Here is a 15,957-nt window from a genome sequence, read left to right as displayed (position 1 = left end):
TTGGACAATACGAAATTAGGATGGGAGAAAAAGTCGATGTGTAGACTAATGTAGCAAACATTCACTGACATTAGAGCTATGCTATCGTTTCTCTACTTCGGTTACTAGATGATATGGCAAAGCTCCTGTGTGTTGCTTGGTTTCTGGCAGACAACATATTTTTATCGTATTTATGTCCTAGAATTTCTGAATTGCTGGCTGGCAATGTTTCAGCATGTGTCACCAGTTCTGATCGGTCTACTTCTGTGGGGACATATGGACAGACCACCACTGTTCTACACAGCAATAACAAATGTACACATTACAAAAGCAATCTGAGGGAACCACAGGAGACTCAAAATTAAGGATTTATTTATTCCAAAATCATAAAATGGAAAGAAAAAAAAGCTTTTTTTTATACATAATTACACACTCTACAACTGTAGACTGAACTGCAATGTTTACTTCAAACAGTGTTCCCACAGGGTTTTAAAGGCGTAACACATATTCTATTCAAGGGCTTGAGAGATTTAGGCCTTACAAAAACAAAACAAAAAGTGGTTTAGAAAAGGCTTAATTTATTGGATTAGGAAGTTACTTGTATGTTGCAATAACTATGTTTGGGGGAAATAAATAAACATGGAACCAATTATCACTAACTTTGCAGACCCCGTGATAATTTATGGGAGAACACCCAGCTAGCATCAGCACCTAGCAATCAAGCTTGAGCTAGTCAGTCAGAGCCTGAAGTAAAGAAAACTGCTGCTAGCGTGTCATGATCATGTCATAAAATCTTTACTTTTGTAACTTTATGGGGAAGTAATATTTCTGGGACTTATTTCATAGTAATTTTTACTTCATACTTTTTGCCAGTGTAGCCACGAAATAGATATTAAATTCTATTCAACGTGGTATTAAATGTAACCTGCAGGAACCCTGTTCAAACCTGTTGCCACTTTGAATGAACAAGCTTCTTGTGTCTTTTCATGCAAAGCAGGGACTGAAACCCTTTGCTCCACACAGGACAAATATATGGTCTCTCCCCCGTATGGGTTCGCATGTGTAGGGTGAGAAAACAGGATTGTACAAAACCCTTGTTACAGACGTTACATTTAAACGGTCGTTCTCCAGTATGGTATTGCATGTGTACCTTCAATTCAGAGGCAGATCTGAAAGTCTTTTTACACTCATCACACGTGAAAGGCCTCTCTCCGGTGTGAATCAACATGTGTCGCACCAGCGCACCCGAGAAGAACCCTTTGCCACAGTATGAACAGGGGTGGCGCACTCCTTTGTGGTGAACGTTCTGGTGCAGAAGGCATTTCCTCAACGTGAAGACCTTATCACACTGGGAGCATATGAGTGGTGGGGACCTTCTCAGGTACGGGTGGGCCAGGTTTGATATGTACGTGTTGCAAGTCCCGTGTCAGTGTTATACTGTGCCGGAAACTCTTCCCACATTCCCAGCAAAGGAAAGGTATCTCTTTGGTGTGTTTCTTCTGATGATCCTGCACATCGCAGTATGACCTGAATCGACTTTAGGGCATTAGACCCGTCTCAAACCCTGCCCCTTTTCTTGATCCTCCAATCACAGCTGTCGCTTACCTCTGACTTCCTCGTACAAACTTTGTTTGTACGAGGAAGTCAGAGGTAAGCGACAGCTGTGATTGGAGGATCAAGAAAAGAGGTCAGGGTTTTGAGACAGGTCCATTAGGGCACTGAAATGGTTGATGACCAGTGTGTTTCCCCTCATGTCTGATGAAGTGTTTTAAGCTGCCTAGTTTCCTGACAATGGGAGTAAGTGAACGGCCCACTGGGATTGTGAAGGGCCTTGAAAACACTGAAGTTTTATCACATATATTACATTGCAATGGAGTGTGTGAAATCTTGTGCATCGCTAATGCTTCAGAGTCACGCACCAGTTTCATGCACACCTCACAGTAGAGTGGGTTGTGAGTATGTTTGTGGGATTCCAGTGTTGATTTGAACCTGAATGCCTTGCCACATTCATCACATCTGAAACATCGCTTGCCGTCCTCAGAATTATCTGGGTCAACCTGTAGTGAATCAAAACAAATGTTTCTTAGGTGGTGCCTAAGTGACTGTTGGTGCTTAAACTCTATATACCGCAATGCGGACACAGGACCATCTATCGTGTTTTATTTGTATTCAGGATTTATCGTTTTCTTTTGGGAGGGCCTCTTTTCTGCGGGGCCAGTGTAAGAGGGGTCCTGGGCGGTGCTGTCAAATGGTGAATCTTCATCAGATGCCTCACAAGGAGCCCGACTGGTTGATTGTTCTCCCTCAGCTGCCTTTTCCTCAACAATTGTGCTCCTTGTCTCTTCACTTACTTCTCTGCTACGCTTACATATTGATAAGCTTTTAAGACTTTGACTTGGGCATCTGTGTTCCTGCAAAGAACGTGAGCTCTTGTACCTCCGTTTACATGCAGAGCAAGGATAGGGAAGCTCCGTCAAATGTTGATTCATGTGGCTCTCTAAGAATTCAGCACAACTCACAATCTTGCCACATCATGTGGCTCTCCAAGAATTCAGCAGAACTCACAATCTTGCCACATATTTTGCATGCTCTCTGATCCAGGTTATCATTTTTAGATGAGCTTTGGGGAAATGTTCCAGTACTTGTTCCCTGCTGACTGACCTTGGTGCTCCTTTGTGACAGAAATGTCTTCATCTTGAGCCCACGGTTTGCTCTCACTGCTCTGAATTGTGAAGGCACATGCATATCAAGTCTTTCCAGCAGGACATCACAGTCCCTCTCCAATTTATGACCCTTGTCCCTGCCCTGAATCTTCCTCCTTTTGGTCTTACCCATGGTTATGGCTTCACCAAGAGGCATTGTTGTCCCATCTTCCCCAATAACCATCACTGTTTCAGCCTCAACACCGTATTCTGTCTCATTCTGTCTCATCTCACTGTCACCGTTTTCATACTCTATGCCATCTGCTTGGACAGCAGTGTCAACATCGCTTTCTCCATCGATTGGCTCAATGTATTCAACCTGTCCTGTGACCTCCAAATCAGCACCACCTTCTGTTTTTACGTCGTCATTACTAATGTAGAACCACTGTTGGCCGTCCTCACATCCCTCTATAGTCCCAGTTCCTTCCAGATCCATCTCTTTATTCTGCACTATTGCTTCAGAGTCCACCTCCATCTCTGTGCAGGCCGTGTACACATAGCCACCCAGTGCATTCGTCCCGGTTTGTGTGTGTTCGTTGACGTTCACTACTCTTTCCACAGGAGGGAGAACCAGGACAGACATGATGCGGGTCCCCTCAACTGAAATGTCTGTAGAGACAAAAAGGACGAACACTTTAGGCCTAACCATTAAAAAGTTTGTACTTTATCATGTTTCTGGGTCTTCCGTAAAAAAACAACAAAAACTCACCATTTTCCTGGAGCTGGCTGAGGCCTTTTTGATACTCCAGCAGGGTTTTCAGCTCCTCAGGGTGAGACACAGACTCCATGCATTCCTCCAGAACAGAGGAGGCATCACCGAGCAAGGAGGCAACCTGAGACACATGACAACAACATCAATGTTATTCTTTTATGTTTTTAAACAAATGAGAACAACTCAAATATGTAGCGGATATGAATGTAAATCGAGTAGTGCTGTCAAACGATTAAAATATTTAACTCGATTAATCGCATGATTGTCCATAGTTAACTCGCGATTAATCGCAAATTAATCGCATTTTTTTTTTTTACCTTAAACAGATCTTTTTCAAGTTCCAAGTTTTAATACTCTTATCAACATGCGAGTCAACAAATGCTTGCTTTGTGCAGCCATTTAACACAAAAGGATGACCCTCATGCATTGCAAATTTGCATCAAATTCAAAACAGAGTGATGCACAAAATAACTTAAAAGAAAATAATAATTTAAAACAATGAATAAAGTGTGCATGAAATAATAGGGGAAAGAAAACGTTAGGAACTTGTTACATTCACACACACAAGGGCTGATTAATCACACACCCCCCTCTCTCCCTCACACACACACTCTCCCAGCTCTTTTTCTCTTTTGCCCCTTCCTCATCTCCTCACCCCCCTCTCTCTCTATATCTCACACACACACACACACACACACACACACACACACACACACACACACACACACACACACACACTTCAGAAACAAACATAGTATCAATGAGAGCATCAATAATACACCTGAGTGAAGTCTAGTAAAAAAATTTTTTTTTTTTTTTAGTTAATCTTGAGTTAAAAAAATTAGTGACATTAATAGAATCGGGAGTTAACGCGATATTAACGCGATATATTTGACAGCCTTAAAATCGAGCAACTATTATTATTATTATATCTTCTTACCTGTTGTATGGTTTGTGTGGGAAGAAGATTTTCAAGCCTGTTTAGAAAGTGGCACATCAGCGTCTGTATTGCTTTGTCAGACATAAGGCCGAATTTCTCTGGGAACACCTCCTGGAATAAAAAAAAAAAGGTATTCATACAAGTAAGCACAATAAACCTATAGAAGAATCTCAAGGGTCGATATGGAAGAAAATAAATACCATGATAGCCAGAGGGATTGCTTTCGCAGTGTTAATTTCGTCAGGTATTTTTTATTTTAGTTTTAGTCTTAGTCATGTCTCAAATGCTATTTTTTCTTTTTTTATTCTTTTTTTTCATATTTAGGTCATCTTAATCTATTTATCGTTTAGTCAACTACAGGTCTGAGCATTTTAGTTTGAGTCTTTTTGGTTTAGTCTCGATTTAGTCTTTTTTGCTTAGGCTCGCCACTCAGTTACTCATAAGTTGGCATGAGCTTTTTCTAAACAAAAACAAGCTAACATTAGTGCTAGCTGGTTAGACTTATGTAAGCTATTTAATGTGTTATATTGTGGTGGATCAACATAATTCACCCACGGAACAATGTGTTGGGGATAAGGGTTCCGCATGGACAATATTGTTTGTTACTTTCCTGTCGACAAACAAGTTCCTGTTAGCTAGCAAGAGTGTTGACGTTGAAGTTGATGTTGAATAAATGTTTTGCGTTGTTTTTCGACACTCCGACTCCTATTCTTCGGCGCTACACTATGTTATTATTGATACCGACGTTATTAGGTGGAGTTGCGCGCCCTCTTGGGGTTTTGTTTTGGGGAAGAGTGGGGCGTGTGCCTGTGACAGGTCGGTTGTTGTGGAGTGGAAAGAGGAAGGTGAATAAAACCGTTATGTTGATGATCAGATATCAATTCTCCCGTGATTTTATTTTACTATAGTTTGAAAGTATAGGCAGACTATTCCTCGGTTACACCAAGACCCTGTTGCCCCGCCAATGTTCCATTAAACCCATGCTGTGTGCAGTTACTGCTATCTAGAATGCTGGCTAAGAACAAATAACGCGGGTGAGGAAATGAATCAAAGCGCTTGCGCTGCACACATGGGAAATGGAAATGCTGCACTAATAATAACATGAATTATTCTAAAAGTTAGAATTATTTGGTCTAGTCTTAAAATTAAGAGATTTCGGCAAGATTACATTTTGTAAACTACATTTTGTGTCGTTGTTTTTAGTCAACGACATTGCATGAATCATTTAGTCATGTTAGTGTCACATGATCTCCATTAACGTCTCGTCTCGTTGTCGTCAGGGGGAAAAGCTTCATTGACAACCATATTTAGTCATAATTTTCATTGACTAAATTAACACTGTGCTTTCGATATTGATATCCGTCACAATATCTGTTTAAGTATGGAAGTCATGTTAATTAATCCAAATATATAGATAATATTAAGACTGCACAGAAATGGGATGTGCATCAAAGTCAAAACTGTCACTGTCACTTATTAGTCGTTTTAATTCGCAAATGTTCAGATCTTTTATAATTTTTTTAATCTGACTTTTATTTGTATTTTTTATTTATTTTTATTATTGTTGCAAAACAGAAATTATTAAAAGTCAGTACTCAACACATAATGCATAATGCAACTAACAGTCAAGGTGGTTAAAATTACATGCAAGTACAGAAACAAGACAAAAAAAAAGTCTATAATAATATTTTAACCGTATACAGTGTATATCCAGCGAAATTAACAATTATACAAATGCTTATATAGGACATACCCCTAATACCTATTTTCTAAAACCCTACACACATATGCTCCAGCTCGAACCCCCCCTCCCGGACCCCTCCTTGGATAGTACCTCCATTATCCCTCACTCCTAACCAGACACTACCATTATAAGCTAGCTTTTATTCTCTCCACCACTTCTACCCACATTGACATTTTGGATTCGTTGAGACCCAGAATTCTTGCTGTAGATATTTCTTGATATATCACATCGAGATATGTAAGAGACCAAACTTTACGGCACATTTTTTCCGGTTGAAACCAGCGTGATGCGATCAGTTTTTTAGCTACTGTGATACCCGATAAGACTAATCTCTTTAGCTGTGGATTTACTGCAAACTCAAAAACATCATTCAAAAGCAATACAGAGGGGTGTACTGGTATATTCCAAGATACGAGTTTTGATAATTGATGGGTCACATCTTTCCAGAATGCCTTAACTGGTGGGCAGTCCCAATACATGTGCATAAATGTCCCTTCGTCTCCATTTGTACATTGGGAGCATTTTGAGTCCTGTTTCAGGCCCATTCTGTTCAGTCTTATAGGAGTCAAGTATGTCCTGTGAATATAGTTAAGATTGATTTGTTGATGGTCCGGGTTCCTTGATGTAAGACGGACATTTGCCCATGCTTCTTGCCAATCAAAGTCACTTTCCAGGTCTGGTATATCCCTCCTCCAGACAGTGTCTAGTTGAAGGGTTTCATACGAGGACGTTAGTAATTGATAATAAAAACCTGATACAAAACCTCCCAATGTTTCTCTTTCATAGAAAAATTTGTGGTATCTGTGGTGTTCAACTGGTATGTGTAATGGAACACCGTGAGACTTCAAACATAGGCGTAACTGTATGTAAAAAAGCCATGTGGACTCGGTGAGGTTAAACTTTGTGCATATTTCTCCATAACTACAGAAGCCCTGGTTATTAAAAATATCCCCTAATGAGTGTATGCCTTGCTCTTCCCATATAGGGAATCTTATAGGACGTTTTCCCATTAAGAGTGCATTGTTATTGAATATGGGAGTGTGATTATGCCATTTTTGAGAGTTAGGATATTTTTTTTGTGTTTCCCGCCATGTTCGGATTGCATGGGTAATTATGGGGCCAAATTTCCGCTCACAGTGCTTGATTGGAAGTTTAGTGTGTGCTATGTCCTTCAGTCTCTGTGGGGCTACTATGTTTTCTTCCAATTCTCTCCAAGATACCAAAGCCTGGGGATCAAACCATATTGTCAATGGTCTTAATGTGAAAGCCTTAAAATATTGTAAAAAATCTGGAACTGCCATGCCACCGTCTGCTTTATTTCTCTGTGCGGTGGATCTTTTTATGCGAGGTGGTTTGTTATTCCAAATAAATTTGTATGTGGAGGAGTGTAATCTTTTCCAGTAGCCCTCTGGAGGGGGTAACGGTAGCATTGAGCTGATGAAGTTGATTCTTGGTAATACATCCATCTTAACTATTGATACCCTTGCCTGTACTGAGTTTTTAAGTTTTGCCCACCTGTCCAGGTCGTCTTTGATTTTGTTCTGTATTTTTGTGTAATTGTGCTTCACCGTTTGTCTTATGGTGGGAAATATTTCCACACCCAAGCATCTAAAATGTTTTACCATGGGTATCGCACCTGGGAGGGTTGTGTCTTTTTTTGCATGGATGTTAAGTGGAAGGAAAGCCGACTTCGGCCAATTTATTTTAAATCCCGATAAATCACCAAAGTTCTCTATCAACTTGAGTAGATGAGGCAATGTGGTGTTGGGGCTTTGCATGAACAATATTACGTCGTCCGCATATAAACTAATTTTATGTTGTGTGCCCTTAATTACGATTGGTTCTATGTATTGGGATTGTCTTATATATTGTGCTAAAGGCTCTAATGATAGATCGAATAGTCCGGGACTAAGAGGGCAACCCTGTCTGGCTGAGCGTGATACCGGAAAGATTTCGGAGATGAATGTGCCTGTTGTAATCATGGCCGATGGGTCCTTGTATAATACTTTAATCATATCAATGAATCCTTTTCCTAACCCCATCCTTTCTAATACTGCCCATAGAAACGACCATTCCAGCCTGTCAAATGCTTTCATAGCATCCAGGGATAGCATCGCCTTAGGTGTGGTGTCCTCTTTGTCTGCATCTAGTACGTGCAGTATTCGTCTTATGTTATCATTGATCAGGCGACCTCTTATGAAGCCAGTTTGGTCCGGATGAACTAAAGACGTCATATGTATTTATTTATTTAACCTTCATTTAGATTCTCTGGAACCATTGAAGGTGGACCCTCATTTTCAATGATGCCGAGATTACAATGAAAAAGAATAAAAATAATAACAAACAAAAACAAAGATAAGTCAGACAATAAGAAAACAAATATTAACATTGGACAATTCCAAGTGAAAACAATTGCATTAAAAAACATTTAATATTTAAAAGCATCTTTTTATATTTTATTTTTATAATTAATTTGTGCTAAAAACCTTTCAAAAAATTACAAGACCATCTAACAATGGCATAGGCAATCAATATAATGAGACAGCTAAGCTTGCTAGCTGCCATATTCCTTTGACATCCAAACAGAAGAAAATAAAAATTTTAGCAAAGCACAGCTAAAATCATTTAAACTTTGCTACTCAATATTTCAGTTAGCAGTCATTGCTGATGATTTCCTGCATTGTATGGTTTGTGAAAGCCTTCATAACTGATGTCATAGGGCACTACTAGTCATGTTAATGTCAGTAAATAAAACCCTACAACAACAACTACAACACAGCCGACCTGGAAAAAGTTCTCCCTCTCTTCAGGATCTCTCAGCAGACTTTCAACAACGCCAAGAAAGTGTAGATAGGACATATCCACACCTGCATCATCCACCTACAACACAGCATGAAACGACAGATGCCACTTTAGAGTCTAAAGAAAGATATATATCATGGGGCGTCTGGGTAGTGTAGAGGTCTAATCACTGTCCTACCACTGCAGAGACCCGGGTCGTCCCACTCCCTAAGAACACAATTGGCTGTGTTCGGGAACCCGGCCAGAACTCCCAACCACGGGACTCTGTAAGTAAACTAATAGCTTTGCATTGACTACTACTGGTAAGTATTTCATATATCCTTTAATGATTACACCCACCTCTATGTCCAAGAGTGCTCCGAGAGTGCGCATCCTGTCTAGATGTGGTTGAATAACCTGAAGGTCAGCGGTCGCCTCAGAACGACACAACTCCAGGATCAACTGAAATCAGCCCACAACAGGAAGAGTTAATGTTGTGTAGAATAATTAAAGTGTGTGTGGCTACTTGCTGAGACTCTTCCTCACCCGTGCTCTGAGACCGAGAATGAGTTCCGCCCGCTGTCTCCTGGTCAGAAGCTCTGGGACAATCTCTGTCACCATGGAAACAAACTCCTCAAGCATCCCATATTTAGCCACAACTTCCTGCTGGACAGTCTGCCAGATCACCGCTGACACCAACCGAAGCGGTGGGACCAGGAGGCGTAGGCAGGAAAGAGGAAGAGGAGTACCTGAACACACAGGGAGATCAATTCCATTAACTCATCTACAATGAAGACTTTACCACCATTAAATATAATGTGAAACTAGGCCTGGATTAAAACCTGACTTTACACACCATATCACCCTGGCATATGAAAAATAATAACAGGAGTGCTCACACTGATAATGCTCCTGTCCACACAGGTACATCTTTCAATCCAGAGAAGATGGCTTTTCAGTTCTCTAGTTTGCGAGGTGAGCATTATAGCACAATGCAGACGTTACTGTTCATTCAATACTTTATAACTGTACTACGCCTGTTCCATTTTAATTTTATTACAGAAGTATTTAGAGAGTAGCCCAGTCTGATAAGTCTGCACAAGGCAATTTAAGTTTCTCTGATAGCATATCCCTCCTAGTTACACATATACACAATCCCACACACATGCATTTCATTATAGAGGTCAGCGCACCGGGTCACTTGCAGTGCAGCACCTCTGTGGCAGTTTGGGGGTTCAGCACCTTGCTCAAGGGCACATAGAGAGAGATGTTGGGCAGCACCACATATGATAGTAGTCACCCTCCAATCACCAGCTCACCTGCTGGGATTCTCTTTCCTGACGGGTAACACATCATTCTTAACCCATGAACTGGAATATAGATGTTTTACTCCACCGTTTACAAACAGGATGACTCTAAACAAACCTTTTACAGCCACAAAATACAATGAATATCAATTGAAATGTATTTTATCCTATGCTTTCTCTTTTGTGTGTACATTATGTATGTATATTATATAATATTTGTTTGTATGTTTATGTCATATAGCATTGCTACCTTTGTAATGGAATGTTGATTTGTGTCATTGCATCAAGAACTCAATCAAACAACTAGAGAATGAAAATGTGTCTTCATTCTTATCTTGTTTTTGGTGGTGAGGCTACCCATCTATTTACGTTTGGATCACTGATTAGGCCTTTAAATCCTGATATTTTCCCTAGCTTGATCCAACCACGTTTTGACCAAATTCTTTAGGTAGCATTAGTCCATTACTAACTGACAGTGTGTGCTACCTTATCACGTTCTTATTAGTAATGTTAGCTCATTTCAGATACATTTTGCAACCTGATAGGATATGCTAAAAAAATAAAAGAAAGTATTTAATTTTTATGTGTGTTAGCTCATACCGAGAGAAGCATATTTTTATCAGACCCATTTATTAGCCAAGTTTGGCCAGGTTGGAGTATGAACGCCATGTTGTGGCCATCTTATCATAGTGAGTTATAAGCCACCAACACTGTAGAACTCTTTTTGAAACCTTGCTGTCCAAACTCTGGTAGCACAGTACAGGGTACATTGTCTGCACCCTTCTGTAACACTACTGTAGTAGAATAAAGCTGGTAATTTGGGTATAAAAAATAAAGCAAACATTCTGTGGGTCCACAACATTTGTCTCTCATTCATTGTCTATGGAGCAGCTCCAGACTTTATACTTGATGACATCACAAATTTGAGCCTGGCTTCGGAAGAGTAGCTAATTTCAATAGTATCCAGCTGCAGACTTGGAGAACGGTCTCAGGACCCCACTTTGAGGAACACGCTGTGAGGACCGCTCAGCGCCACCCAGTGACTGAACTGAGTGAATATCAGGAAGGCAGCAGGACCGGACGCGTGAATATTAAAGGCAACCAACTTGTGTTCGGCTTTTCTCTGATTGGCCGCGCCCCCCCGCCCCCACGCGCAGGCAAGCGCAGTCGTCCCACGTCCCAAATGAAATCCAAGGAGCGCAAGCGAGCGGCAGCGCGGGCAACCAACTTGTGTCAACCAACTTGTGTTCAGCTGCGGTAGCAGTGGAGCGCTATGCAATGCGCTGAACTAGAAAGCGTAACGTTATTATGTTTCGCGTCACTGTACACCAGATTCACTCGTGTATAAACAAAGCCCATACAGTTATGAAATGCGCTGAACTAGAACGTTATTATGTTTCGCGTCACTGTACACCAGATTCACTCGTGTATAATGTTTCGCGTCACTGTACACCAGATTCACTTGTGTATAAACAAAGCCCATACAGTTATGAAATGCGCTGAACTAGAAAGCGTAACGTTATTATGTTTCGCGTCACTGTACATCACTTCAGCTCCAGCAGCAGCAGCAGCACCGTTGTACTACCAGATTCACTAGTGTATAAACAAAGCCCATACAGTTATGAAATGCGCTGAACTAGAAAGCGTAACATTATTATGTTTCGCGTCACTGTACATCACTTCAGCTCCAGCAGCAGCAGCAGCAGCACCGTTGTACTACCAGATTCACTAGTGTATAAACAAAGCCCATACAGTTATGAAATGCGCTGAACTAGAAAGCGTAACATTATGTTTCGCGTCACTGTACATCACTTCAGCTCCAGCAGCAGCAGCACCGTTGTACTACCAGATTCACTCGTGTATAAACAAAGCCCATACAGTTATGCTCATATTTTGCGAATGCATAAACTATATCTTAAATTATGGCTATGTGTCTAATATGGCTGTCGCTTATCAATGACTTCGCGACAGCCATATTAGACACATCGCCATAATTTAAGATATAGTTTATGCATTCGCAAATATGAGAGCTCTGTCATTGAAGTGGGTGGTGGCACTAACAGTAGCGATTTTTATTGTTTTGTCATGACCAAACATAATCCCAACATAGATAGGAGGTGTATTGTATGTCAAATGTTGGTCATGTGGGCATGGTGGAAGAGTTTAGTACAGTCACACAACAGAACACCAGTGGCATTAACCAACAAGGGCGCTCCTCTCAAGAGTACCTGGGGGAGCCTCATGCGCATGCGCGTCTGCCGCGTCTCGCCGCGTCTCTCGAGTCTCTCTTGCTGCGAAGGGCGTGTGCTAGTGGATTGATTGATTGGCCGTGTGGCCAATCAGAGAAACGCTGAACACAAGTTGGTTGCCTTTAATATTCACGCGGACCGGACGGCATCCCCGGCCGCTTCCTAAAAGTCTGTGCCGACCAACTGGCCCCGGTATAAGCGGTATTCACTGACATATTTAACCTGTCCTTAGAACAGGCTGTCATCCCCACCTGCCTGAAGAAGTCCACTATTATCCCTGTACCCAAAAAATCCAAGCCTGCTTGCCTCAACGACTACCGCCCTGTAGCTCTCACCTCCATAGCCATGAAGTGCGTTGAGAAGCTAGTAAAGGGCTACATCTGCTCCTCCCTCCCCATCAACATGGACCCCCTGCAATTTGCATACCGCCCCAACAGGTCCATGGAGGACGCCATAGCCCATGTGCTGCACACAGCAGCATCACACCTGGACAAGAGGAAGGGGAACTATGCGAGAATGCTATTCATCGACTACAGCTCGGCATTCAATACCATAGTCCCCTCCATACTCATAGCCAAGCTCAGGGACCTGGGCTTGAACTATGACCTCTGCCAGTGGGTCTTGGACTTCCTGACGGGCAGACCCCAGGTGGTGAGAGCAGGCAACTGCACCTCCTCATCCATCACCCTCAACATAGGGGCCCCCCAGGGCTGTGTTCTGAGTCCCCTCCTCTACTCCCTGTACACACACGACTGTGTGGCTCAGCGGAGTAGCAACACAATCATCAAATTTGCTGACGACACAGTGGTGGTGGGCCTGATCTCTGCCAACAACGAGAGGGCCTACCTGGAAGAGGTCAAGGTCCTGGCGGGATGGTGCCAGGAAAACAGCCTCTCCCTGAACGTCAGCAAAACAAAGGAGATGATTGTGGACTTCAGGAGGTCGGGGGTCAAGGACTACAGCCCCCTCAGCATCGACGGGGCACCGGTTGAGAGAGTCAACAGCTTTAAGTACCTCGGAGCCTACATATCCGAGGACTTGACATGGACCACACACATTGACAGTAATGTGAAGAAGGCACGACAACGCCTCTACTTCCTCAGGCGCCTAAGGAAGTTCCAAGTCAGTCAGAAGATCCTTAAGAACTTCTACTCATGTACAATAGAGAGCATCCTGACTGGCAACATCACCTCCTGGTTTGGGAATAGCACTGCACAAGACCGAAGCAGACTACAAAGAGTGACACGTTCAGCCGAATGCACAATTGGAGGGGGGCTCCCCACCCTCCAGAACATTTACAACAAGCGGTGCAGGGGCAAGGCTAAGAGAATCATTAAAGACTCCAGTCACCCGAACAACTGCCTCTTTGAACTGCTGCGGTCAGGCAAGCGATACCGGAGTCTCAAGGCGAGCACAGAAGCCATCAGGCTGCTCAACGAACAATGAACACTACACAACAACAACCATCAAACGCACATAGCACACACATCCACACGCACACACTCACTTTAAACAAACACACTGTAGCACCCACTCCACACACTTTATAGCACACACTCACTTTAAACAAACACACTGTAGCACCCACTCCCCACACTTTATATTTATTGATGAAGGATTGCACTACAACTCGTACACCTTACTGTAAATTGTACCTAAATTGTACTGTTGGGGAAAATGTGTATGAGGTGGACTAGTTTAATATAGGTCAACTAGCAGTGCTGAAAGACGGTCTGGCTGACGTTCTTAAAACAATTTGGAACAGATGGACATTTCAGTACGGCATGTTGTGTGCTGGTAATCTCGGACATTGTATGCTTTCATATCTTGTTCTTTTCTCTCTTTCACACAGGCACAGCACACACACACAGACACACGGACACACACGTACACAGACACACACAGTCGACATACACACCGACACACACACACACACACACATTCCCTGTGACACAATACACACATACAATACACATACGTCTGTACGCAGACGCACGCACACACAGACACACACACACATACACACACACACACACACATCTCACTCTCTACATCATATCGTGTGTGGACATCATATCTTGTTTATCTCTCTTCATGTTCTCTCTCCGATGTTAAATCTACGTATCATCTTAATGTACGTCATGTCAGATCTGACATGATATGATACGTCATCATATCTGTCATGGGGGGGCAGGACTGAGAGGGGATTTAGGGGACAGGCAAAGGGATTGGGGGAGAGTGTTTTTTGTTCAAGCTGTGGTGATCCTCTGCTCGACCCATAGCTCTTGCTGTTAAGAACTTCTTTTCTTAAATAAATTACCTATTTGTTACAATTGGAAATATCGTCTCCTGCTGTGTTAAACAACCTTTCCACAACAGTACCTCATCCCATTTCTGCTTTGCACTATATAGTATTGTACATTAGTACACTGCATAGTATTGTATATTATATGGTAACTCAGTTACGTCTATTCTGCATCGAACATTGTACATATGTCTATACTGAACACTGTGACCTCATTTTCTACTTCTAATTTACATGCTATACTATGTTATTTGATACTATCTTGTCTAGCACAGTCTCTGGAGCGTAACAGTAAGAAGCATTTTGTATGAAAGTATTCTGTACTTCTGTATGACAACTATTAAAGAAACTTGAAACTTGAATTGGAGTATTGCGACTGGAGAACTGTCTCAGGACCGCACTGTGATGTGCTATACAAATACTATTTATTATTATTATAATAATAATTCTTCTTCTTCTTCTTATAATATTGAAACATAGCAGATGCTAGGAGTTCTATGGTACCTTGAGTTCTATGGTACCTTGGTTATGATTTCACCAAAGAAATACTGTACACTGTGAGTGGGGGAAATAATTGGGAGTGTTACATCTGTGATTTAGGCTATACTAAACATGAAGCCTGGAAACAAAGATTTAACAAGAATCACAACATAGTTTACAACACATTGGATAATATATACAAGAGAAACAAATCCCCCACAGTAGATTGTAATAAGATAATAAATAGATTAACAACATTAACCTTCACAGACCTACCTTGAACAACCTGTGCGGTGGTGAGGATTTTGGCCTTGCGGGTAATGAGGACTGGGTCACTCAGGGGCACGTTGTCTGGGCAGTGCTGGCATAACATTTCCTGTGGAATGAGGTGCCTTGGAAATTCTTTCTCCACCGATGGAAGACGTATGTCTTCAGGGAGAAAAGCAGGCAATTTCTTGTTTTGTAGGATATACCGCATCACGCCTTCCATTATTTTAGCATCTGTTGGTGGATACGGTAGATCTCCCAGATCAGTCTCCTCATCATGAATGTCTCTGTCCTCGGTTGCCGTGCTCTCGAATTCCACGTCGGTACTCCAGACCTTTCTGAAGAGTTCGCGGTCTGTCTGAAATAAGTGCCATTTGGCGATGTATTTGTGTGGGCATGATCGCTTTGTCTTATGGCAAGGACATTTCCATGTATTCTTTTTGGTGTCATACGACACCATGACTCTTCCCAAACTACTGTAATGTGAAACT

General features: G+C 42.0%; 1 protein-coding gene and 1 pseudogene across 3 annotated transcripts; both read right to left on the bottom strand.

Moving 5' to 3' along the window:
• Nucleotides 1–334: 334 nt before the first annotated feature.
• Nucleotides 335–2,468, bottom strand: LOC311235565 (annotated as a pseudogene). The gene is made up of 2 exons: nt 2,416–2,468; nt 335–1,506 (listed from the first exon to the last, which is right to left on the bottom strand). The product of its transcript is annotated as an uncharacterized misc_RNA (transcript).
• On the bottom strand, nt 1,468–15,791 carry LOC311235739 (uncharacterized protein). Of its 2 annotated transcripts, XM_084323205.1 has the most exons (7): nt 15,476–15,791; nt 9,405–9,607; nt 9,219–9,320; nt 8,862–8,957; nt 4,334–4,444; nt 3,391–3,514; nt 1,468–3,290 (listed from the first exon to the last, which is right to left on the bottom strand). In XM_084323205.1, the coding sequence occupies exons 1-7, from the start codon at nt 15,687–15,689 to the stop codon at nt 2,485–2,487; spliced, it is 1,656 nt and encodes a 551-aa protein (XP_084179331.1). In that variant the 5' UTR covers nt 15,690–15,791; the 3' UTR covers nt 1,468–2,484. The 2 variants fall into 2 exon arrangements, with proteins under 2 accessions (XP_084179331.1, XP_084179332.1); XM_084323206.1 differs by lacking the exon at nt 8,862–8,957.
• Nucleotides 15,792–15,957: the final 166 nt, after the last annotated feature.

Source organism: Notolepis coatsorum (assembly GCF_963971535.1).
Source record: "Notolepis coatsorum genome assembly, chromosome: 10".
Lineage (NCBI taxonomy): Eukaryota > Metazoa > Chordata > Actinopteri > Aulopiformes > Paralepididae > Notolepis > Notolepis coatsorum.
This window is presented reverse-complemented; position numbering and strand designations above follow the sequence as displayed.